Source organism: Carcharodon carcharias, chromosome 17 (genome assembly GCF_017639515.1).
Source record: "Carcharodon carcharias isolate sCarCar2 chromosome 17, sCarCar2.pri, whole genome shotgun sequence".
Taxonomy (NCBI): domain Eukaryota; kingdom Metazoa; phylum Chordata; class Chondrichthyes; order Lamniformes; family Lamnidae; genus Carcharodon; species Carcharodon carcharias.
Window position 1 is genome coordinate 88,962,043 of NC_054483.1, and position 27,205 is coordinate 88,989,247.

Sequence of the window (27,205 nt, forward strand, 5' to 3'; positions counted from 1 at the left end):
AGATAATCATTTGCTCCATCTGGTGGCCTTTATGTGTGTCCCCTTAACGTGTTTTGACATTATGGGAAGAATTTTATGCCTCGCGGGCGGGCCCGAACGATGTGAAACAACACGGGATAGCCTCGGGCGAGCGCCCCAACGTCATCCTGCGTGCGAGCGATCTTCAGGTCGCCGGGCTTGCGTGGCAGTCGGGAGTGCGCCCGCCGACAATTAAGCAGGCAATTTAAGGCCATTAGGGAAGCAATTGAAAACGATTTTTCGTGGCCCCTCCACTTTTACGGTGGGTGTATGGGCCAAACAGCTGGGCGGCCTTTACACTTTTGCTTAAACCTCGATCCAGGGCGGATGAAATCTCTGTGGGGAAATAAAATAAAAAGAGACGTCTGGGGACTGATTTTTTTATATATATATGAGGTGTGCATTCAGATGCTTGATGGTGCTGCTAGGACATCCTTTGCAGCATGTTTGTTGTTTTGTTTATTACGCGGGGGTCCGCCGCTCTCTGTGGTAGCTGCCTGACTTCAGGGAGCTCACTGGAAATGCTCACCAGCACCCGCAGTGACATTGGTGCCCGCCCTCCTCCTGCCCCCACTGGCAATTCTGGGCCTTTCTCAACGCACATTTCACACTGGCCGCTAATTGGCCAGACAGTGTGAAATCGCGGGGGCTCGCCAATCGTGTGCACCCAGCAAGCGAAAAATTCAGGCTCATAAGGGAATTTTAATCAGGCGGGTTTGGGTTGGGTGGTGGGCTAAGGTCTTTAAAATAGGAACCCTTGACCCAAAGCTGCCTCCAACCTACCTACCTCCAGCTTTAACTGAGGCAGGAAGGTGGGCTGGTGACCAACACAATCCAAGGAGGTGGGTTGGTAATTGAAATATGATAATGAGGTCAAGAACCTCATTGTTATTCAGCTTTTCAAGTGTAACTTTGGTCGGCCGGGTTTCCAAGCCTCAGGGAAGAAAGGCAGCCACCTCCAGGGGAGGTCTTGCCACATGCAAGAGGTGAGTGCCTCTATCCCTACCTGCTGCATCCAACCTACCTGCCCAAGGAGGCTCAGTGATCGGGAATGCCCCACCCAAGACCTTCCCCTTGAGGTCTCCGATTCCCCCCTCCAACCCTCATCCCACCTAGGCCTCTGGCCTCGCCTCTCCCCAGGCCTGAGAATCGGCAACTGCTGCCCCAGAAATCCCAAAAGGAAAAAAACAGTTCGGACCAGTACTCTTATTTCCTAGTTTTTATTGGTGTTCCATTTTAAGGGGTATAAGACCAGTTCGGACCAGTATTCTTGTTTCCCAGTTTTTGTTGTTTTTTTTTGTTCTGGGATAACCCCACCCACCCCCTGCCACCGGCCTCATTCCAGCCTGGGATTGAACACCCCACCCCTCCTTCCCCAGGCCTGAACTTAACTTGTGCTGCAGCTTGCACCAACCTTTTGCCATCTGACTGGGAGTCAAGGCTGCCAGTCAGGCTGGTATCTGTGCAGAGAATGGATCAGTAATGTCACATGCACACTCTGGAGTCAAAACTACATGGGTGGTGGAGATTTCTGACTTCCGGGGTCCATGAGCTTTTCCAATCCTCCCCCACCCCTCTCCATCCTACTCCTGGAAGAATCCAGGCCTGCATTTAAAGTCATTCTAAACGTAAAGGATTCAATTTTGACAATGCATTGGTGTCCAATTTACTTAAAAAGCACATAATGCTCCACCCTTTAATACAAGGGCACATTTACAAAACAAATTTAGAACTTACAAACTTATTCCAAGTGTTATTGCCTACTGCTACACGTGTGTTTGAATTCCTTTTGGAAAATTAGGGGACATTTTGAAATTGTCTTAAAATAAATTAGTGCATTCTGGTTAACTTTAAAAAAGATTTTTACTTCTTATTTGATATAATTTTATTCATACAAAAACATGATAAATGAATGACATTTAGGAAGTTTTAACAGACACCCTGACCATTCCTTCCCTTAAAGCCCCCTTAGGAGTCAACACCTGGGAATGAGAAAGTTGTTTGTCATAAGATTAATCTAAAATCGAATTTTTCCTTTTATTTGCAGACAGGCTGACTTGTAAGATGGAAGAAGCTATCGTGCAGAAATATGTATGATGAATGGTTTGTACATGAGTTTTCCTCTCTGTTGAAGATGGAGTTTTACTGACAATGTCCAGTAAATAAAGTGGTAACTAGTGCTGCTAGCAACTTTGCTGCTTCAGAAGTCAAAAGGACACAAAATATATACATTGGACTTTTGACAAAATTGTTGTCTATTGAATTCATTCAGGATGTAGGTATAGTGTATGATATCTTTGCATTCAAGTTGATTACAGAAGAAAGATACCAAACATATATACATAGGCTGCTTGAATACATGATACAAAACACGAGAGGAGATTCAGTGATCTCACACCCCCACCAGAGAAGCTGCACTCAAAAGAAATGTGGAACAGATGCTGGTTTACAATGTTCCAGTCTAAGTTCTCCAACCCATCATGTTCCCTTTGAGTAAGCCCTCTGCTGAATTTGCCTATTGGAGATTATGATGAAGTAACCAGACTTGAGAATACTGGAAGTGAAAATTGTAGCCTGACAAAGTTGGCTGAAAAGTGCCCATTTAGTGTCTAACAGTAAACATGATGGCTTCAACTACTAGTAGTTTCTAGTCAACTTGATAAACCATATGAGAGTTTGATTATTTGTCACTGTTTCAGCACATGACAGGGAAACCACAGTGGACAGAAAAAACATCAAACAGAACACAACTCTTATATTACTGTTATAACAGTTATATGTCCAGGTTACTGACCAACAGCTATCTGGTAAAGAACTCTATGTAAAAGGCTCAGACTTGCTCACAGTGGGAGACATTGTTAGGTCACAGAACTTGCAGGAAATCGTGGCATGAGTCACTCATGCATCAGATATGCCATAATTTGCAGGGAATTTTGTGCTGCTCTGCAGAGACCCTCACTGAAAATGTTAAACAGCTTATTATCATAGTTTGATCCTCATTAAAATTGATGGTAATCTCTCAACACAATTTAACCCTTGGAGTCCAGAGATCATTCTACAGCTGTGCTGCACTTCCTCCAAGGCCAATATGTCCTCTATAAGGTGTGTTAAACAATCTATTCTGGTCTATGTTGGGTCCCAGCACCTTTAAAATGTATCATTTAGTCTCACAACTCCTGGTCTGTCACAGTGCTCGCTAAGACATATTCTAATTACTTTTCTTTAAATTTGTGGTATGGAATCTGTGCTGGAACATTGGGAAGCATAACAGTCTAACAACCACTGGTGTTAGTCAGCATTCTCAACAATATAGTGTTATGATCCCCAGCTGAGGTTACCCCTGGACAAGTCTGATCCCAGAGTGGGACCCAGCTTGATGGATCCTAACTTTTAATTGTTTGTTTAGAGTAGCTACTGAACAGAGTCACAGGAGTTAGCTGTTGAACCTTTAACAGAAGAATAAGACATTTATTGAACAAGAAAAGATGAACTATATTACAATGCTCCTTCACTGACAACTATACCATTATAAATATATACAGATTTGTAAGGATAACACAATTTACAAATGCTACCTTGTACTGTAATGTTCACAGTAAGTACAGCACTATGGAATCCTGCGGTCAGATACACCACACTCTGAAACCAAGTGACAGATGCCAACTCAAACAGATGCTATGGGTCTCTCATCAACTCCCCCAGATGCTTATCACACCATGAGCCAACCGGTCTCACTGCACTCCTTATTTCAGGCAAAAGTTTCCAATTTCCACTCTCCAACACCTCGCCTTCTCCCAAACCAATGCTTTCTCTCGACGCCTTTCGCATGAATTCACCTGCAGGGCTTTGAACTCCACTTCCGATGTTCCTCTTCCCTGGGTCACCACATGCGTTCAAGCTACCTTCCATGCACTCTCTCACCGACTCAGCTGTCAACAGGACACCACTGCTTCACATGCTCATAGCAAAGAGTTACAGACCTTCAGTTGTCTCTTTGGACCTTCTTGCCTTTTACAAGCTGTTCTCACTTTAAATCTGCTTTCTGCAACTTTTGTCTCTTTAAATTTGAAGCTTGGAGTTTTCCTCTCTGCCCCTCACTCTAACTTCATTAACAGGAGCTTTTCCGGATTCCTGTCCTTTCTTTGACTAGAAGGTCTTATTGGGTCTTTCTCTTCTTTCACTCCCCTGGATTTTGGGATCTTCTTTAGCTTGGGACTGGCTATCTGTCCCCTTCCAGGTGGCTTCTGTTTGGCAGCTGTATTCAAAACCAGCTGAACTCAAACATGTTCCAAACTACTGTTTATCTTCTGTGTGTGTGTGTGTGTGTGTGTGTGTGTGTGTGCCTGGGGGAGGGACCTGCCTCTCTGGTCCCCTGTTGCTAGGCAACAGTCCAATTTTCTACCCTTGTTTGTTTACCTTAGCTTAAGTTGTAAAACTCTCATTAGAAATCCAGGCACCTTTTTTAAAGTGAAACTAAAATTCCATTTGAAAAAATAAATAAAAATACCTGGAAAAACTCAGCAGGTCTGGCAGCATATGAGGAGAGGGGCACAGTTAACATTTCAAGTCCATATGACTTTTCAACAGAACTAAGTAAAAATAGAAGAGAGGTGAAATATAAGCTGGTTTAAGGGAGCGTGGGGTAAGTAGAGCTGGATAAAGGGCCAGTGATAGGTGGAGATAACCAAAAGATGTCATAGACAAAAGGACAAAGAGGTGTTGAAGGTGGTGATGTTATCTAAGGAATGTGCTAATTAAGGGTAGAAAGCAGGACAAGCAAGGTACAGATAGCCTTAGTGGGGGTGGGGTGGGGTGAAGGAATCAAAAAAGGCTAAAAGGTAGAGATAAAACAATGGATGGAAATATATTTAAAAATAATGGAAATAGGTGGGAAAAGAAAAATCTATATAAATTATTAGAAAAAATGGAGGGGATCGGAAAGGGGGTGGGGATGGAGGAGAGAGTTCATGATCTAAAATTGTTGAACTCAATATTCAGTCCGGAAGGCTGTAAAGTGCCTAGTCAGAAGATGAGGTGCTGTTCCTCCAGTTTGCGATCAGCTTCACTGGAACAATGCAGCAGGCCAAGGACGGACATGTGGGCATGAGAGCAGGGTGGAGTGTTGAAATGGCAAGTGACAGGGCGGTCTGGGTAATGCTTGTGGACAGACCGAAGGTGTTCTGCAAAGCAGGCACCCAGTTTGTGTTTGGTCTCTCAAGTAGAGGAAACCGCATTGGGAGCAACGAATGCAGTAGACTAAATTGAGGGAAGTGCAAGTGAAATGCTGCTTCACTTGAAAGGAGTGTTTGGGCCCTTGGACGGTGAGGAGAGAGGAAGTAAAGGGGCAGGTGTTGCACCTTCTGCGGTTGCATGGCAAAGTGCCGTGGGAGGGGGTTGAGGTTAGAGGGTGATGGAGGAGTGGACCAGGGTGTCCCGGAGGGAACGATCCTTGCGGAATGGCGCCTGGGGGGTGAAGGGAAGATGTGTTTGGTGGTGGCATCATGCTGGAGTTGGCAGAAATGGTGGAGGATAACCCTTTGAATGTGGAGGCTGGTGGGGTGATAAGTGAGGACAAGGGGGACCCTATCATGTTTTTGGGAGGGAGAGGAAGGTGTGAGGGCGGATGCGCGGGAGATGGGCCGGACATGGTTGAGGGCCCTGTCAACCACCGTGGGTGGAAAACCTCGGTTAAGGAAGAAGGTATTTTTGTTTTTGGTTTGGATTTCCAGCATCCGCAGTTTTTTGCTTTTATCTTAAGGTAAATATGATGTCTGACTTCTCTTCTTAAAGCACCCTCCCCTGCCTCCTCCACCCTCATGCCTGATATTAAGTACAATGAGCTATGTGTATGGACTTTGTTACAAAGATCATGACCATCTGATCAGCTGCTTGTGCTGCTTCCCTCCCTTCCCTTAGCTCACTGGGGCCTAACTTCCTGTAAGGTTTTCCGTTGCCTTAACCATGAACTCACATCTTTCTCTAGTTTCTCTCCTATCTCTGTAATGTCCGCTCCAAGTTCATTTTGCCAATGAGACCTTTCTCTTGCTTTCTCGACCCTATTCCTACTAAACTGGCTCCTATGTTAGCTGATGCTGTGAATGGTTCTCTCTCCTCAGGTGTTGTTGCCCTCTCCTTTAATACTGCTGTCATTAAATCCTCTCTCCTTTTAAAAAGCCAGCCCTTGATCTCTCCATTCTTGGAAACTAACACCCCATCTCAAACGATTCTTTCTTTCCAAAATCCTTGAACGTGTTGTTATCTCCTAAATCCATGCCAATTTTTCTCAGAACTCTTTTGGACTGAATTTTATACTGGGGCTGGGGTCCCTGCTTGTCAGTGTAAAAGTCTGGGGTGAGCCTGTCTGTACTTGGTCAACTCGGCCTGCAATTAACACAAGCGGAAACCTGTTTTGAACAAGGGACTTAATTTTACAGCCTCCCAGGGAGTGCAATGGCAGACCACTGAGGTGTAAAATTGGGCACCACTGTTTTAACTTGTGCCTGTTGTCTACCCACCCTTACAGCTAGTTTACCAACAACTGGGGAGGCATTGGGGTGGCCTGTGGGCCAATCGAGCCCCTGAAGTGGCCAATTAATGGCCACTTCAAGGGCCTCCTCCGGCTACTCCTGGGATTTTACACACAGCAGGGGAGCCAGGGCAGCCAATTAATGGCTGTAGAGCCTTCAATTAGCCTGAGGTAGGACTTCCACTCACATCTGGGAAGAAGTCTAGCCCCCAGGGCTGCCAACCAATTAAGTGAGGACAGCTCTCATTCCAGCAGCGCTACTGGATGTGGTGGCTACTGCTGGTACAACAAGTCCACTAAAGAAGAGGAACAAGGAAACCAGAACAAAGTGAGCCTGGGGTCTTGTCGGGGCTGGGCTGGTAGGCCCTGGCAAGACAGGTAAGGCGGGGGGGTGATGGTGGGTGGCACTGGCAGACAGGACAGGGGAGAGAATGCAGGGATGGCTTCTGATGGGCACAAGGGTCCCCAATCAGGAGGCACCCCACCCCCCCTTCATCTGGCAACCAGGCCATCAGCTTTCACTGGGCAGCGAGCCAGGCTCCCCTGCTGTGGGTAAAATCCCAGGAGTGGTAGGAGGTCCTTTAAGTGGCCATTAATAGGCCACTTCAGAGGCTCAATTGGCCCACGGGCCACCCCAACACCTCTCCCACCATTGGTAAAATATCTGTGAAGGTGGATAGATGATGCGCACCTGCTGCTACCTTGGTGCCCAATTTTACAAGTCAGCGACCTGCCATTCCACTCCCTGGGAGGTTGTAAAATTTAGCCCCTTGTTTGAAACAGATTTCCACTGTGGTGGTGTACTGGAAGGCTTGCACCAAAGTCACAATTGATGTCTTAATTGGTTGTGGCACAGGTAAACTATCCCTCTTCATTCTCTTCAACCCACATGCAACTTCTGACATGGTTAACAACAAAACTCTGCCCCATTGTCTCGATGGGGTGGGACTGCACATGCCTGGTTTCATTCTTATCTATCCTGTAATTGTCAGAGAATCACTTGTAATGGGAATCACTCTTCTCAGTAACACACTATTACCTCTGATGTCCCCCAAGGATCTATCCTTGGCACCCTCCTATTTCTCAACCACATGCTTTCCCTCAGTGACATCATCTGAAATCAAAATATTTCTAAATGTGCGCTGACAGCTTCCAGCTTTATCTCACCACGACCTCTTTTGACCCTTCCAATGTCTCTAAATTGCCTGACTACTTGTCTGATATGCAGTATTGGACAAGAAGAAATTTCCTCCAAATATATATTGGGAAAGCAGAAGGTATTATCTTGGTCTTTGTCACAAACTCCTTTACCTTGCCACTGTCTCCATCCATCTCCTTGGCAACTCTCTCAGGCAGAACCACTGTTAGTAACCTTGGTGTATTTGACCCTGAGATGAGCTTCCTACCACATAACCAAACCAATACAAAGACTGCCTATTTTTACCTCAGTATCAGCTGACCTTGACCTTGCTTCAGCTTATGCCTTTGTTGCCTATGGATTTGGCTATTCCAATGCATTCCTGGCTGATCTCCCACATTCGACCCTCTACAACCTTGAGATCATTCAAAACTATCCTCCCTGTGTCCTAACTCACACCAAGCCCTGCTTATCCATCACCCTTGCACTCGCGCACTAACATTGGGTCCCAGTCAAACAACGCATCAATTTTAAAATTAGCACCATTGCCTTCAAATCCCTCCATGGCTTCAATGTGTGTATCTCTTGCAGCCCTACAACCAGCTAGATCTTTGCATTCTACCAATTCTGACCTCAAACATTCCTAATTTTAATCACACTATCATGGGTGAGGTGCCTTCAGTTGCATAGGCCCTAAGCTCTGGAATTTACTCTCTAATATTACTCCATCTCCCTTTTCTCCTTTAAGATTCTCCATAAAATCTACCTTTCTGACCAAGCTTTTGGTCACCTTATGTGGCTTGATGTCAAAATTTATTTTCCATAAAGCGTCCTGGGATGTTTTATAATATTAACGACACTATATAATTGCAGGTTAATGTTGTAAGTATTCATTGTTCCAGGAACATTGTTATATTTTCAGTTGATTGTTTGAAACTTGAGGGAGAAATGGTCTTCAGAGATTGGTACTTATTTATTTCCAGCAAAATATTGCTTTATTAGTACAGAGTAGCAAAATTAAAGTCTGACGTAAATATTTGTGTTACTGATATGCTATTGAATATCCATTACCAAATAGAATATAGGAAGCACTCAACTTGCCAAAGCATTTTATAGAACTCTGAAGTGGTTCTTTGTAATTTGTAACAAGTGTGTGTTGTATCTTAGGTCCTCTTGTGGGACTGCTTTCACGGGATTTATTTTCGTAAGTCAGTCCATTCTCTAACATCATTTTGAATCAGCTTTAATTCCCCATGCTCTTTTTCCAATGAAATTCAAATTTCATTTTCTGTACAGTTCAAAGATTATAATTACTGTTTACTTGAATGTGTCAATAATAAAGACAGAGCCAACAAAAGACAAAGTTCAGAGGACAATGTCTGGGATGCAATTCCATACATTGGAGAAACCATGTGTTAAAGCTTTGCTGCTGCTAAGCACTCTGCTCCTTCAGTGGCTTTTTTCTATCCTCTCCTTTTGATTGAATATAAACTTTGTAGAGAATTAAAGCTGAAATGGCAATAAGTGATATCTTAGTATTATTGAGGATTCTCATTTTTCCAACCGCATTTGCCCATATACATGTCACAGAATAGATCAGATGCCATGCCCCACTCAACAGGAGAATTTGCAGTTTTCAAAAAATAATAGGCAAAAAGACAAATTAAAAAAAAGTTTAAAGATTTTTTTACATCTCCAACTGCAATTAAAATTTGAAGGAAATGAGACTCCACACTTGTAAAAGTTATTTTTTTGTGTCAGAGCGGTTGTTTGGCAGTAATTAAGGCTTATTATGCCATTAAAAAAATACCTACATGGAAATGAACCTTCTGCGAACAGGTCAATTTGGACAGCAACTTCCTGATTTCCATGCTTAACTAAGCATATACAGATGCCAGAGGTTGCTGTCCACTTTTCTCTTTAGTAATGGTAAGTGCTGTTAGCCTCAGCATTATTTCTGCAATAAAATCTGGGCCAATACCTCAGTTGTATATACATTGTTCAATTGTGTGTCTGAATGTCTTCAATCCCTTAGTACCTCCTCATATTTCAGACACTACAAAATGCAGGACAAATCTAACCTGGCCAATTACTGTCCCTTCAGTCTACTCATGATCATCAGTGAAGTGATGAAAGGGGTTATCAACACTGCTTTCAAACGGCATTTACTCAGCAGTAATCTACTCTCTGATGATCAGTTTGGGTTCTGCTAGGGCCACTCAGTTCCTCACTTCAATACAGCCCCATTCCAAACGTGGACAAAAGGGCTGAACTCAAGAGAAGAAGTTAGAGTGACTGCTCTTGACATCAAGGTAGCATTTTACTGAGTGTGGCATCAAGGAGCCCTAGCAAAACTTGAGTCAATGGGAATCTAGGCAAAACCTCTCTACTGGTTGGAGTCATACCTAGCACAAAGGAAGATGGTTGTGACCGTTGGAGGTCAATCATCTCAGTCTCAGGATATCACTGCAAGAGTTCCTCTGTGTAGTTTCTAGGCCCAACCATCTTCAGCTGTTTCATCTATGACCTTCCTTCCATCATTAGGTCAGAAATGGAGATGTTCGCTGATGGTTGCACAATGTTCAGCGCCATTTGCAATTCCTCAGATACTGAAGCTGTACATGTTCAAATGCAGCAAGTGCTGGACAACATCAGGTTTGGGCTGATAAATGGCAAGTAAGATTTGTGCCATACAAGTGCCAGGCAATGACTGTCTTCAACAAGAGAGAATCTAACCATCTCTGCTTCACATCCAATGGTATTACTATTAATGAATCCCCCACTATCAACTTCCTAGAGCTTACCATTGACCAAATTGAACTGGATGAGCCATATCAATACTGTGGCTACAAGACCAAGTCATAGACTGGGAATTCTGAGATGAGTAATTCACCTCCTGGCCCCCCAAAGCCTGTCCACCATCTATAAGGTTCAAGTCAGAAGTGTAGTGGAATACTCTCTTCCCCAGATGAGTGAAGCTGCAATAACACTAAAGAGGCTGGACACCATCTCGGATAAAGAAAGCAGCCACTTGATTGGCAGGCTGCAGACCGTGGCATTGTGATAATGGTATGTAATTTCCGAGCTCCAGGGCAGTGTAACTGGGGGGCTACTCCAAAGACACGCTGGGGAACCCTCTATTCCCCGCCCTGAAAGTTCCCAGGTAATGTTGCAAGGCAATTCCCTGGGAAGTGCAAACTTCCCTTGCGTAATTACCCGCACTGGGAACCAACTGAAAATGTGATTTAAATCGCAAACTTCGGAAGGTTCTGGCTATGTTACATCCAGTTACCCAGAAAAAGTTACAAGAATTAAATCCACTTCTAATTTCTGTGCAACTATTGTACAGACCCCACAGGACTCCCCTCAAATCCCCAGGCGACTCCTCCCATCCTCCCAACCATCCTTCCTCAATGTGGACTCCCAAACCCCACGAAGACACCCCCACCCCCACAGGATTCCCCCCATTGAACTCCACCCCATCAAACCCAGGACTTTCCCCACCCCATTGGGATCCTCCCCCAGGCCTGACTCCTGGCTTTAAGTCCACCACCGCCCACCCCACTTGAGGCCCAACCCGATCAGAACCCTCTACCCGAGGCCTGACCCAACCTAACACCTCCCCCTCAGCCTCCGAGGCCTGACTAGACCCACGTACCCCCCACCCCCGAGACCCCACCCCACCCCGTCCTGTCTGAGGCCCTGCCCAACAACCCCAAGAGGTCTGACTAACCCTGCCCCACCCAAAGCCCAACCTGATCCGACCACCACACCCTTGGAAGCTTGACCCCACCCCACCCCAAGGTCTGATCAGACTCCCCCCTGAGGCACCACCCGATCCGATCCCCCACTCCCCAAATCCTACCCACCTACCTTATCCCTGGCCTGTTAAGGACCCTTAAACTTTGCTGGAATTTAACTTACCTTCTTTACGGCAGCGAGTGCATAAAAACAACAGGTGTGTGGCCTCCTTGCATCCAACAGAGCTTCTCTTGACGCTAAGCCCCGGGGACACGCTGCACTGCCCGGAACTCGCCCGGCCTGAGTTAAAAGGTCGGGCAAGATAGGATCAAAAAGAACTCAGGTAAGTAAGCAGGAGTGGACTGGCAATCTGACTCCGATTGCCACTCTGCCTAAGTTCAGGCCCAATATCACTTTTCTTAGTAATCCTTAGGCCCAGGCTAATGCTCTGGGACATGGGTTCAAATCCCACCATGGCAGCTGGTGGAATTTAAATTCAATTAATAGAACCTGGAATTGAAAGTTTGGCCAGGATTTTCTGGTCAATGAGATTTTGCTGGTTTGCCGAATCTTCCGTCCCACCTGTGACGGGTCCAGGCCTTAGTATCAGTAACGGTGACCATGAAACTATCATCGATTGTCATAAAAAACCCATCTGGTTCGCTAATGTCCTTTAGAGGAGGAAATCTGATATGCTTACCTGGTCTGGCCTACGTGTGACTCCAGACCCACAGTAACCCCTGACCTCTATCATCTAGAAGGACAAGGGCAGCAGATGCATGGCAACACCTCCACCAGCCAGTTGCCCTCCAAGTCACAAACCATTCTCATTTGGAACTATATCGCCATTCCTTCATTGTCAAAATCCTGGAACTCCTTCCTAGTGTACCTACACCACATGGACTGCAGCAGTTCAAGAAGACAGTTCACCATCACCTACTCAAAGGCAATTAGGGATGGGCAATAAATGCTGGCCTAGTCAGCAATGCCCATATCCCATGAACAAACAAAAATAAGTACACTTGAGGAAGATGATGTATTTTCAGAGTGAAAAATGTCAGCTTGTCTGTTGCAAGGTGGTATATGAACCCTGTAATTTGATTTATTTTACCAGATAGATCTCATTAAGCTTTGTGTACTAATTCTGATGTTTCTAATCATATACACCGAATCACATTAAACTGTTATAAAATTACCTAAAGATCATTAACAAAAAACTCCAAGTGAAATATAATTATACAATGCTTTTATTTTAATATTGCAAACATTTAAAGCAAATTATTAAATGCTACTTCCATATTGATTACAAGAATGAAACATACAACATAGCATTCTGCAAAATATGACACATTTAACACATCAGCCCAATATGATAAATCTGAGGACAGTGAAAGTACCATTAATTACATTCCAATTATCTATCTTTCCAATTACAGATCCAACCACGTCAAATGTGCAGGTTTAAATCAGAGTAGCTCGTATCACCCAAAAAAACAATGTTGTCCATTTCCACTAACATCAGTTTCAAAGTTTTCTGTAATAGCATCTTGCGTACTCGGTTTATTTTGGACTAAACCAGCTGTGCTTACTCAGTACTTCACACCTCATTAAGGTGCACTGAACATAGTAAGTCTTATTGAGGCAGACTTCACTTTCCGTCAACTTCAATTTTTTCTATAATTTTAAATGCAGGTTTAATATAACCAAATAAGCCTACAGATGTTTCTCATTTTCCCTTCCATTCTTTTCCAATTATGCAATGTACAGCATTGAGGGCTTTGGCCCTTCACCTAGCTTTCTCAAGTAGCAAAAAAAGGAGTAAAGTGAAGGAAGTAAAGACTAAGGAAGCCGACCTACTCTTGCAAAGCAGCACTGATATTTTAACTATCTTCCCTGTGGCAGTCACTAAAACTATAAAATACAAATTCAGCTCAGCAGCTGCTCAAGGTCAACTAGCTGGAATTGAAATGATTTTTAATGTTATTAATGCTGCCACATTATACCAGGCATCAGTTATAGACAATAAATTGAATTTGCACATACATGCCTGCTGATTGGGACCATACTTGCTAGAATTCTTATGAGACAATGTTTTCTATGAAACATCACGTAGTCTGAAAATGTTTCATTTGTTATTTACATTGTACATATCTTCATTCCTTAAGTACTAATGCACGAGAAATGGTAGACCAGATTTTGGAACCTTCAGTTATCCACCAAGCAGATATATCACCTCCATTGTGATGATCATGAATGTTTCACTGTAGATTAATTTCTTACATAAATTCTAAACAAGCGTATAATACCAATATAAGCACACACCTATTAAACTGCTTTTAAAAAAAATTCACATATGACGCAATACATTTATATTGATATAGTTTTTTATGTCCCAGATATTTTTACTGTACTTTATCACTAAGACAAGTCTAAGTGCAGTCAATGAAAAACTTTGTACTGAAATTAACTCAAGAAACAACGCATAAAGTACACTTGATAAATTTGATATATTGTAATTGGCTTTAAAAGATTGTTTAAAAACAACTTCCCAAACAATAGAATATTTTCAACCATAATTGATCTTATTCCATTTAATTATTCCAAATTCCAGAGTAAGATATCAACTTATCAAACACTCTGGTATTCAATTACAAGACTGTCAGCTACATCACCCTTCGGTTGCATGTATTTCAGTACATTCACAGCTGTAACTAAATACTGTAAATCTGGCCTTTTACATTCTCCTCATCACTAGAAATAAGTAAGAATCTTGCACAATCGCTCCTTTTTATTTATTAGTTACAATTAGTGATAGAATAGTTAGGAATCCGCCACCCCCCCCCCCCCCCCCCCCCCGCCCCCTAGGGTGGAATGCTGAAGAAAGAGTATACCTCCCACCCCTCAAAGAAGATTAATCTGGAAATGTGTTCCATCATATCTGAGATCTGTTGAACTGTGCTATTCTGTTGGTTCTTATCAAATAAAATTTTTGATTTATACTTTCTCACCACCAGATAAAGAAAAAGCCTGTGAAATATTTTATTAAATGTTTTGTGTGAAAGCTAAATCTCTATGTGCCTGACATTTGTGGTATGTGCAAATGATTTTGATTGGATACAATCTAACTAGGCAGTAAGGGGTTGGGGCTAATCAACTATGAACATAGTCCTCAGGATTGCATTAATCACTTAGGGGATAAAACCCAGCAGTTACAGGAAAGGTGAACACTCCAGTCAATGGCTGCTTCTGAAGAATTCTTCATAGAATCTGCCACATACCACACACATGCACCTTCAATGGAATATCCTTAAACAGCACTGGATGGGGTACTTAAGCGTCTGCCTATGTAGATTCTAGAAAGAAAAACAAATTGGTGAAGGAATTAGATTCATCATGTGGGTTATTACAGACCAAGCTACGGGCAGTAATGACTGCAATCTAGAACCCTGTGGCTATTAGAGATTACTGAGATCATTGTATTTTGAGAAAAATGTGGTATGTTGCAGTTTGGATCAATAATTTAGTATTATATCTGCATATTTTCCAGTTACTGAGCTGCAATGCTTACTTTAGTTAAATGAAGGGTAAAGGTGGATTACTCAAAGAAAGCCAGCATGGATCTGTTAAAGGCAAATCTTATTAAAGTAACCTGATTGCATTCTTTTTGGATGACGTAATAGAAAGGGTTGACGAGGTAATGCAGTTGATGCGGTGTATACAGACTTCCAAAAGTTGTGTGACAAATTTCAACACAGTAGGCTTGTCACAAAAGTTGAGGCCCATGGAATAAAAGGGGCACTGGCAGCACGGATACATTGTTAGTTGAATGGCAAAAAATAGAGTAGTGGTAAATATTTATTTCCCTTACTGAAGGAGATATCTAATCATGTTCTCCAGCAGGTCAGTACTAGGACCACTGCTTTTCTCATATGTGCTAATGATTTTGATTTGGGTGTACAGGGCACAATTTCAAAACTTGTTGATGACAAAACTTGGAAGTCTTGTGAACAGAGGATAGTCATAGACTTGAGGAGCAGAGTGAGATACTTCAAGGTGACACAGGCTGAATGGTGAAATGGGCAGACACATGACAGGTGGAATTTAATGTAGAGAAATGTGAAATGATACCTTTTCTTGGCAAGAATGAGAAGAAGCAATATAGATTAACGGTTACAATTCTAAAGAGGTGCATGAACAGGGAGACCTGGGGTATATGTGCACAAATAGTTGAAAGTCAGGGCAGGTTGAAAGTGGTTAAAAAGGCAAAAGGGATCCTGGGCTTTATAAATAGAGGAATAGTACAAAAGCAAGAAAATTGTGATGACCTGTTATAAAACATTGGTTTGGCCTCTACTGGAGTACTGGGTCCAATTCTGGGCACTGCATTTCAGGAAGGATGTGAAGGTGAACTCATATATAGAGAAGGTGCAGAAAAGATTTATGAGAATGGTTCCATACGAGGACAGATTGCAGAAATTGGGGTTCTTCTCCTTACAGAAGATGAGATTTGACAGAGCTGTTCAAAATCATGAGGCATTTAGGCAGAATAGACAAAGAGAAACGGTTCCCATGAGAGACGGGTGGAGAACCAGAGGACACAGGTTTAAGGTGATTGGCAAAAGAAGCAAAGGTGACATGAGAAAACAATTTTTTTATGTAGTGAGTGATGAGGTTCTGCAATTTACTACCTACCTGAAAGGGTGGTGGAGGCAGATTCAATTGTGGCTTTTAAAAGGGAATTAGATAAGCACCTGAAGCAATTTGTAGGGTTACAGGGAATGGGTGGAGGAGTGGGGACACCTGAATTGCACTTGCAGATTGGGTGTGGAATCAATAGGCCAAATGGCCTCCTTCTGTGCTGTTACCAGTCTATGAACCTAAAGGGAACTGGGATAAAAGCAAAAAACTGCGGATGCTGGAAATCCAAAACAAAAATAAAAATACCTGGAAACACTCAGCAGGTCTGACAGCATCTGCGGGGAGGAACACAGTTAACGTTTCAAGTCCGTCTGACTCTTCAACAGAACTAAGGAAAAGTAGAAAAGAGGTGAAATATAAGCTGGTTTAACTGGGGCTGGGACAGGTAGAGCTAGATAGAGGGCCAGTGATAGGTGGAGATGGCCAAAAGATGACATAGTGAAAGGATAAAGAGGTGTTGAAGGTGGTGATATTATCTAAGGAATGTGCTAATAGGTGACATTAAAGGTAGAAAGCAGGTCGAGCAAGGTACAGATAGCCCTAGTGGGGGTGGGGTGGGGGGAAGGGATCGAAATAGGCTAAAAGGTAGAGATAAAACAATGGATGGAAATACATTTAAAAATAATGGAAATAGGTGAGAAAAGAAAAATCTATATAAATTATTGGAAAAAAAGGGGATCGGAAAGGGGATGGGGACGGAGGAGAGAGTTCATGATCTAAAATTATTGAACTCAATATTCAGTCCGGAAGGCTGTAAAGTGCCTAGTCTGAAGATGAAGTGCTGTTCCTCCAGTTTGCGTTGAGCTTCACTAGAACAATGCAGCAGGCCAAGGACGGACATATGGGCGTGAGAGCAGGGTGGAGTGTTGAAATTGCAAGCGACAGGGGGGTCTGGGTCATGCTTGCGGACAGACTGAAGGTGTTCCGCAAAGCGGTCACCCAGTCCGCGTTTGGTCTCTCTAATGTAGAGGAAACCATATTGGGAGCTGCGAATGCAGTGGACTAAATGGAAGGAAGTGCAAGTGAAATGCTGTTTCACTTGAAAGGAGTGTTTGGGCCCTTGGACGGTGAGGAGAGGGGAAGTAAAGGGGCAGGTGTTGCACCTTCTGCAGATGCATGGGAAGGTGCCATGGGAAGGGGTTGAGGTGTAGGGGGTGATGGAGGAATGGACCAGGGTGTCCCGGAGGGAACGATCCCTGCGGAATGCCGCCAAGGGGGGTGAAGGGAAGATGTGTTTGGCGGTGGCACCATGCTGAAATTGGCGGAAATGGCAGAGGATGATCCTTTGAATGCGGAGGTTGGCGGGGTGATAAGTGAGCTCAAGGGGGACCCTATCATAGTTCTGGGAGGGAGAGGAAGGTATGGGGGCGGATGCGCGGGAGATGGGCCAGACACGGTTGAGGGCCCTGTCAACCACCGCGGGTGGAAAACATCGGTTAAGGAAGACATGTCAGAGGAACTGTTTTTGAAAGTGTTATCATCAGAACAGATGCGATGGAGGCGAAGGAATTGAGAGAATGGGATGGAGTCCTTACAGGAAGCGTGGTGTGAGGGGCTGTAGTCGAGGTAGCTGTGGGAGTCGGTAGGCTTGTAATGAATATTGATGGACAGTCTATCACCAGAAATTGATATAGAGAGGTCAGAGATGGACCATGTAAAAATGATGGAGGGGTGGAAATTGGAAGCAAAATTAGTAATTTTTTCCACGTCCAGACGAGAGCATGAAGCAGCATTGATGTACCGGAGAAAGAGTTGTGGGAGGGGGCCGGAGTAGGACTGGAACAAGGAATGTTCCACATACCCCATAAAGAGACAGGCATAACTGGGACCCATGCGGGTACCCATAGCCTCACCTTTTATTTGGAGGAAGTGAGAGCTGTTTAAGGGGAAATTGTTCAGTGAGAGAACAAGTTCAGCTAGATGGAGGAGAGTAGTGGTGGATAGGGATTGTTCGGGCCTCTGTTCGAGGAAGAAGCTAAGGGCCCTCAGACCATCCTGGTGGGGGATGGAGGTGTAGAGGGATTGGACGTCCATGGTGAAGAGGAGGCGTTTGGGGCCAGGGAACTGGAAATTGTTGATATGATGTAGGGTGTCAGAGGAATCACAGGTGTAGATGGGAAGGGACTGGACGGGGGGAGAGATTGGAGTCAAGATAGCAAGAAATGCGTTCCGTGGGGCAGGAACAGGCTGACACAATCGGTCTGCCAGGACAGTCCTGTTTGTGGATTTTGGGTAGGAGGTAGAAGCAGGCCGTCCGAGTTTGGGAGACTATGAGGTTGGAAGCTGTGGAAGGAAGATCTCCAGAGGAGATGAGGTCAGTAATCCTGGACCATGACCCCACCACTGAACATCAAGCCATTGTTTCTAGGACTGTTACTGACCTCATCTCCTATTAGGGCTATCTGTACCTTCCTCGTCCTGCTTTCTACCTTTAATGTCACCTATTAGCACATTCCTTAGATAAAATCACCACCTTCAACACCTCTTTGTCCTTTTGTCTATGACATCTTTTGGCTATCTCACCTATCACTGGCCCTCTATCCAGCTCTACTTGTCCCACCCCCCCTTAAACCAGCTTATATTTCACCTCTTTTCTATTTTTCCTTAGTTCTGTTGAAGAGTCAGACGGACTCGAAACGTTAACTGTGTTCCTCTCTGCAGATGCTGTCAGACCTGCTGAGTTTTTCCAGGTATTTTTATTTTTGTTCTAAAGAGAACTGGGTTTCTCTACAGCTTAGGCCTTCTATGTATAAGGGTAATTTTTTATAATTGTAGGTCAAACCACTCTGACCCCACACCCCTCACCCATTATTTGTCGGGATAAGATGTCCTCTCTCTCAAAAAATTATTTTTTAAACATGCAAGCCCCAAATTTCCACACAGTTCACCAGGTCGCTGGTTGTAATCTTAGCAGAAACTGAGAAAAATGCCCATTTTAGCCATATTTCTGTATTTCTGCCAATATCCCACCAACAAACCTCTGGAAATTCCAGGTGTGTGTGTCTACCGGTAAAGTTGTTAAGCAAAATTAAGATTCATAAAAGTTAAAAGAAACTTTGACAAATTGTCCATAATTGTTTTATTCTTAGATTCACACATAAGCACAGTAATTATAATTAAATAAAAACGTGGATGTGGAAAAATCACTTTCTGAATGGTTAATGACAGGGCAAGTTTATTTTTACTTTATATATTTTCAAAATTATTCTTTAGAGCAGAAAGAGATGAAGGGGCAGAATTTCAGCAGTAGTTCTTCGATCTCCCACTGTAAATATGATGAAAATCCTGGAGAATGGGTTCCCATAGATCTGCTGGCTAGGGCAGAATATACCATATGGAAATGAGTTCTGAATACAAGAAGATTGAGCAAGATCTCACAACCGGCTGTGTAAGGATCAACACGTCTGTATTTAGGGGTGCACATGAATTGCATAATGCATTCCCGATATTCTGATGGATCCAAAGGAAGCAAGAGGCTGATCACAGAGAGACACTTAACTGAGCAGACAAAGCTCTTTCTTTAAACATTTGACTCAATGTAGTAAACAGATCCTGATGCAACTCTGTACTTTAATAATCAACTGACTTGATGGCTACTTACCCCAAGCCAATGGCTAATATGTGGGAGATCAGCAATGAAGGTAGGAAGACTTTCAGAAATTCAGCTGAGAAAATGCCACCTTTTTTCATGACTCCTGTGTTCCTCATACTCAGAGTGGCAGAACGCTTTGGGTGTTTGAACTGGAATTCCCTATTTCAGAACATACATTTTAGTTGGTGCTGTGGTGTTAAAAAAATGGCAAAGTGACAAAAATGATGACTGTTACGACAAAAAAAACAAGCCTTTTGGCCCATCAATTGAATGCTGGATCTTTATTTTATGAAATATCCAGTCTAATCTCACTTTCCTGGCTGCTCCCCCTACCATTTAAAGCTCCCATTTTTGAAACAATTGTCTAATTCTACTTTGAAAGAATTTACGCACTTTGGTTCTGTAGGTTTGGCAGAGAATTCCATATTCTGGCCACCGTCTGTGTAAAGATTTTTTCAAACTTTCCTTAAATGCTTTTCGTCGCTATCTTAATTATATGCCCCTTCATCACCATCTTGTTTACCAACAGAAATAATCAACTGTTATTTACCCCACCAGAATCCTTCATAATTTTGAACATCACTATCAGATAGGGTTGTCCAGGATTTTTCTCCATTTTGCTGATCCTATATCTGTGGATTGTATTTCTGAGTTGCAGCAATTAGAGGAGGGACAGAAAAAATTGATACTGGATAATAAGTCAAGTTTGTACTTACTTTGGGGGGATATTTTCTGGCCTGCTTGACCAATCCCAGATCCAATCAGCATTTTTCTTCATTATATTTTCTACCTCCCTCTTTCTCTCAAGATAATCTTCTTCAGACTGAATAAAGAGATAATGAAAATATTATTAGATATATACACAACAGTATTCAGACTTGCACATATCAATCTCATCAGGTCACCTAATTATAGAAGCAAATCTATAACTATTGAAAAAAAGGCAATTATTTCATGCTGGGTTCTTCTAACCTGGGGCGGAATCATCCCAGTTTTTCACTAAGTGTGGTAGCATCTGCAATGGCGGCTTTTCACGCTGTATTGTCTCAAACCCGCCACATTAATTATGCATTCCCAGGAAACACGCCGTTTCCATAGTGGGTGGGCTTTTATTCGCCCGCCACGCCATCATCTCTCCACTTTATCAAGCCAGGTGCCACATTTTAAGTCCAGCTGCACGCACACCTCTCAGTGCTTCCAGCCCAGGACTGCTGCAATGAAGACATGGCCCTGAAAGGCAAAAAGACTGCAGCCCCCAGGTTTAATGATGCATCCCTCGGGTGCCTTTTGGACACAGTGGAGGCTTGCTGTGATGTCCTCTACCCCTGCTCTGGCTGCCAGATGGGCAGCAACCTCACTAATCCAGCTTGAGCGGCAGTGGTCGTCATTGCCAATGCCCTGCAAAAGCGGACAGCCACCCAGTGCCACAAGAGGATGAATGATTTCCTCCATTCCGCCAGTCACTCTTCTCATCACTCTCAAACACATCACGCATCACTCGCTGCCAGTCCAAGCAACATCACCATTCACTCTCTCACACACACCTTCATTGTTCTCATCCCATGGGACCATTCACCACCCACATATAACATATACTTAGCATCTGGCCTGGCAGGCATCCTGTTTACACTCCCTCCATCTTTACTATTTTTTTATTTGTTCATGTGATGTGGGCGTCGCTGGCTAGACCAGCATTTATTGTCTAATTGCCCTTGTTCAGAGACATTTAAGAGGGCTGTGGGCTCTAGAGTTACATGTAGGCCAGACCAGGTAATGACAGCAGATTTCCTTCCCTAAAGGACATGAGTGAATCAGATAGGTTTTTATGACAATCGGCAATGGTTTCTATAAGACCATAAGACATAGGAGCAGAAATTAGGCCATTCAGCCCATCGAGTCTGCTCCGCCATTCAATCATGACTGATAAGTTTCTCAACCCTATTCTCCTGCCTTCTCCCCGTAACCTTTGATCTCCTTACCAATCAAGAACTTATCTATTTCGGTCTTAAATACACTCAATGACCTGGCCTCCACAGCCTTCTGTGGCAATAAATTCCATAGATTCACCACTCTCTGGCTAAAGAAGTTTCTCCTCATCTCTGTTCTAAAAGGTCTTCCCTTTACTCTGAGACTGTGCCCTCGGGTCCTAGTCTCTCCTATTAATGGAAACATCTTCCCCACTTCCACTCTATCTAGGCCTTTCAGTATTCTGTAAGTTTCAATCAGATCCCCCCTCATCCTTCTAAACTCCATTGAGTATAGACCCAGAGTCCTCAAACGTTACTCATATCTTAAGCCTTTCATTCCTGGGATCGTTCTCGTGAACCTCCTTTGAATCCTCTCCAGGCCAGCACATCCTTCCTGAGATGCGGGGCCCAAAATTGCTCACAATATTCTAAATGTGTTCTGACCAGAGTCTTATAAAGCCTCAGCAGCACATCCCTGCTTTTATATTCTAGTCCTCTTGAAATAAATGCCAACATTGCATTTGCCTTCCTAGCTACCGACTCAACCTGCAAGTTAACCTTAAGAGAATCCTGGACTAGGACTCCTAAGTCCACATTAGACATTTAATTTCAGATTTTTATTGGATTCAAATTTGATCACCTGCTATGGTGGGGAACCCAGGTCCCCCAGAGGATTACCCTGGGTCCCCCAGAGGATTATCCTGGGTCTCTGGAATACTAGTCAGTGACAATACCACTACACTACTGCCTCCTGGCACACAAGAGGGAGACGCTGCCTACTGATGAGGAATCCCTGAAATCAAGGCCCTCACACACTTTGTAAACAGAGCCATCTGGTTAGCCGGTGACGATCTGGACTGTTCCTGTGCTGATGGTGAGATCGGTGGTGCTCTACCAAGTGAGGATCCAGTAGTGCAACATCCATCAGACAACGATGCTGTGAATGATGTGTCCTGTTTCATAGGCTACTGCCAGGCACTAGTTGCCTCTCCTTGCTTTCGCAGGCACATCTGCCAAAAAGTTGACAGAGTCCACAACACAGGGCCTCCAATCAAGCCCCGAAGAGACCTCTGAAGAGGAATCTGAAGGCACCCTCCTTGAAGTCCCGTCACAGAACTCACCCACATCCTCCACCAGTACGGAGACACACACCTCAGTGTTACCTAGCTTTAGAGTAGCCTCAGGATCACAATCTGGTGAGCACATCACACTTTCTGATCCTCAGCGGGCATTGGCAGGGACTTCCCAGGTTTCCAGCACTCAGACCACTGCTGGAGGCCAGAAATTTGCTGAGTCCGAGTCAGGTGACAAGCCTCTGGACTCGGTCGTTACAGTTGCTGGAGCGAAGAGGCAAGCTCAGAAACATCAAGAAGGGATGTCCGCTGCACTCCTCAGATTGCAAGGCACGATGGAGGAGTCCGTCCGCTTCAGGCTGAGGTGATAGCACCGGCATTGCAACACACCGAGGTCAACACTGGTAGGATGGTGGCTGCCATTGCGAACTTGGTCCAGGATGTCGTTCCTGCAATGCTGTGTGGGCTGAACTCCATTGCTGACGCCATAGTTGGCCTCCAACAGTATGTACGTGAGAGGGATGCCGGGCAGCTCGATCTCACTCCAGCTACCCTTCTCCTCAAGGAGTCAGCCAGGGGCCCCTGGGCACTGATAAGGAGGAGGAGGATCAGCAGGTGCACACCCTGGGGCCATCCACCCAGGTAACTCCAGGAGTGTCCAGCACATCTGAATCCCCTCTTTGTGTAATCCCAGTTCCAGCTCCACGGCTCGAGACAGGTGCCACTGACACACAGCAGGTCCACAAAAGCAGCTGGGGCCCTCCAAGTCTCAGCCCTCCAGAGGACTCGCGTCAAGGTCATCACAGACAGGGCTAGCAATCAGCAGGCTGCCTCCACCTCCACTGTGGATGGCCAGGGAGCACCAAGACGTAGCAGTAGGATGAGGAAAGTTAAGAAGAATTAGCCTGGGCATGGGTATTAATCACTTGTACATACTGTTCATTATTGTCAATAAACTCCCAAGAATGTCTCCCTGCCTATGACCCCTTGTTCTGATGAGCAGTGTTCATGTCACTCAGATGTGAAACCTTTCTGCTCAAGGTAAAGGCAGGTGTCTCAGTCCAAGGCCTCTTCCCTGTGCTTTGTGCAGCCTTCAGACCAAAGTGATGGTCCAGCCTCACACTCCCTGGACACAAGTACTGATGCCTGCACCTCAACGGTGCTTGTCATTGCTGCCAGAATGTCATGGGCAGGCATCACAGAGTTCCATTATTCTCTCTGTGTGCTCTCAGCGCCTTTATGGTGGGGCTGACCCCCATCTCTTCAGCATCTGTGACCAGTGACACTGTGCTCCTGAATGGCTCAGGTGCTGAAGGCGGACAAAGGATCAGATGCTCTTAAAATTTCATGGCTGCGTCTCTATGATATGACCCTGATCACACAGCGCAAGTGAGCTGCCTTCAGTCAGACAGGAGTCAGACATTCTTAGAGGTTAAGTGAAGATCTATGGAGTATCCTCACTGCATATTGTCATCATCCGCCTGCAATCGAGTGACTATTTGGGCCTCCACCGCATCTCCATGACAGGAGCATTCTCACAGAGGGTATTCACGCTGCCATAAGCCAGACTGGAGTCAATCGTTCATAGGTGGAATGTGAGGATCTTATGGTGTCTCCTCACTGCAGGTCGCCATCATCCTCCATAAATCTAAGGGCCTCCCAAGCACGCCTGCCTCGTCTGGCCAGTGGGAGGGCCTCATTGTTGCCTTCAAGGACATCCTCACTCTCATCACAGATGATGCCCTCCTGATTGGAGGAAGCCTCCAGCTTCTGCATCTCCTCCTCAGCTAGCTCCTCTCCCCGTTGCAGCACCAGGTTGTAAAGGGTGCTGCAGGCGACAATGATGCGTACATCCTATGCGGACTATATTGCAGGGCTCCACCAGACCGGTCCAGGCACCAGAACCTCATTTTCAACATCCCGATGGTTTGCTCCACCAAGTTGCGAGTTGCACCATGAGCCTCGTTATACCTTCACTCTGCTGCAGTCTGATGCCGCCGCATGGGTGCCATTAGCCACATCCTCTGTGGGTGACCCTTGTCCCCGAGGAGCCATCCCTGCAGCCTCTGTGGACCCTGTTGCAACAGAGATCTGAGCGCCACATGTGCAGTTGATGGTACCCTGCACCTGTGGTAAAACTGCGATCTGGGCAAATCCAACCGCTCTTGAAAACTGGCTCTCCTGGTCTCGGAGGAAATGCACAAAATTGTATGCCCTCGCAAAGATGCACAAAGATCCGTGACCTCATGGATGCATTTGTGGAGCTGGAGGCTTGTGATATCCCACAGAGGTCACCTGTGGAGCCCTGAAAGCAGCCACTAACACAGAAATTGAGCGCCGCTGTCATTTTCACAGCCAATGGCAGTGGATGCCCTCCATGTCCACATAACGTTGCCAAATCCTGCAATAGCTGGAAGATGTGACCAACCAGTTCCCTAGACATGCACAGTCTTTGGCAAAACTTGTTCTCCGTCAGCTGCAAGACTGAAAGGTGGTGTCTATAGACCCTGGGTCTAGCTAGGCACTGACCAGTGTCGGCTCGCTGTGGTTCTTCAGCGGTGTGTGCAGGAGCCCCTGCTGCCCCTTCTTCCTGAGGGTGCTGCTCTTCCCTCTGCGCAGCCAGGCGCCTCAGTCACTCACTTCTCCGTCGTCTTCGCTCTCGTATGCCACGAGACTTGCAGCTAATTCACCAAGCTCCATTATCCTGATGTACTCCTCCTGCAGGATGAAAGAGAGAGATGCATGGGTGTACTAAGATAAAAGCAAAATACTGCAGTTGCTGGAACTCTAGAACAAAAACAAAAATACCTGGAAAAACACAGCACGTCTGACAGCATCTGCGGAGAGGGATACAGTTGACGTTTCATGTCCGTATGACCCTTCATCAGAACTAAGACATATAGAAATGAGATGAAATATAAGCTAGTAGAAGGGAGTGGGACAGGAGAGCTCGTTAGGGGGCCAGTGATAGGTGGAGGTCAAGAAGAGACTGCCAAAGATGTCATAGACAAAAGGACAAAGGGGTGTTGATGGTTGTACTAAGAACCTATCTTGGTTAAGTCTGAAAGTCCCATAACGCTTCCCGGAGAGTGCTGGCCACCACTTGGATGGCCAGAGATTAGTGCACAGCATGGCTGCTCAAAACCCCACCTTCCTTCGCCCCACTCCACCTGACCAATTGGTGGCAGCTTTGTCCATTGGACTGCATGCTGTGCTCTCAGCTCAAGCGCAGGCATTCTCTAAACCTGCACTGCAAGGCTACACTGTCAGCTTGAACTATAGGGGAGACCGGGATGATGACACTGCAAGGGGCTGTGAGCATCTCCACCAATGATGGCTCCACGGACAGCTTTAGCATGGAGACTATACAACGTGCCCAGTCATCCAACTGTTCTACAGTCATTAAAATGCTCATTACTTTGCAGTCTGTGCCGAGGGGTGAAAAGCTCTGGAGCACTTGGTGGCACTTTCATGTGTCTGCTTTGATTGAGTGGGCAGATAAGCTAAAGGCCTGACTCCAATCATATCAAGATGGCTGTGCCTGAACTGTCTCAGCTGCAGAGGAATGATCGCTTCATACAAGATTTCCCTAATACGCAGCTACTACCCTCGCCCAACACCAGCACCCCCACCCCCCGCATGTGCTTGTGTGCTACCTTCAACAGCAGGGCAGCCTTTGCCCCCCCCAAAGCTGCCCCAACCACAGGTCAGCCTTTGCACCCCCCCACCCCCCCTAAATGCTCCTCAACCTTGAAGTCCAACAGGCGTCCCTCATGAATGCGCCACAAGGTTACTGTGCACTCACCTCAGTTCCCCTCAAAATGCAACCCGCTAAGTGTACGCCTTTTATATGCTCTAGTGAAACACGTCGGTGGATGATCCAGTGGGGAGAGATGAGTCCGGCGTGCTAGCCTTATGGTGATAATGATTACAATGAGGTTCCCGAAGTCCAATGGCGGGAAACGTGGCCTGCCATCGATGGGCTGAGCAGATGATCACAAACTGGTTTCATGATGCCGTGAAACCAATTTTGGCCTTCCCTCCATGTTGTCCGCTCACGCCACCAAACTTGCCCAACACCAGCGGACGATTCCGCCCATGGAGTCAAAACTCTATAGTAGCTACAGCTACATTCTAATTAATCCAAAGGAGTTTTTTTGGGTGGGAACATAAGTTGTGAGGAGGATGCAAGGAGGCTTCAGGAGGACTTGGACAGGCTGAGTGAATGGGCTAGAACATGGCAAATGGAATATAATGTAAATAAATGTGAAGTTATCCACTTTGGTCGAAAAAAACAAGAAGGCAGAGTATTTCTTAAATGGTGAGAGGTTGGGAAGTGTGCGTGTCCAAAGGGACCTGGATGTCCTTGTCCATGAGTCATTAATAGCTAACATGCAGGTGCAGCAGACAATTAGGAAGGCAATTTGTATGTTGGCCTTCATCGCAAGGGGA

General features: G+C 45.0%; 1 protein-coding gene across 1 annotated transcript in view; it reads right to left on the reverse strand.

Annotated features, from left to right (window-relative positions):
* Window positions 1-14,281: 14,281 nt before the first annotated feature.
* bnip3 (BCL2 interacting protein 3) overlaps window positions 14,282-27,205 on the reverse strand; it is a 68,727-nt gene continuing 55,803 nt past the window's right edge. Inside the window, exons 4-6 of the mRNA XM_041209761.1 lie at window positions 20,430-20,536; window positions 19,723-19,872; window positions 14,282-14,776 (exon numbers count right to left, since the gene is read on the reverse strand). Coding sequence (XP_041065695.1) covers window positions 14,731-14,776; window positions 19,723-19,872; window positions 20,430-20,536 — 303 coding nt within the window. The 3' untranslated portion in view covers window positions 14,282-14,730. The remainder of the gene's footprint in view (window positions 14,777-19,722; window positions 19,873-20,429; window positions 20,537-27,205) is intronic.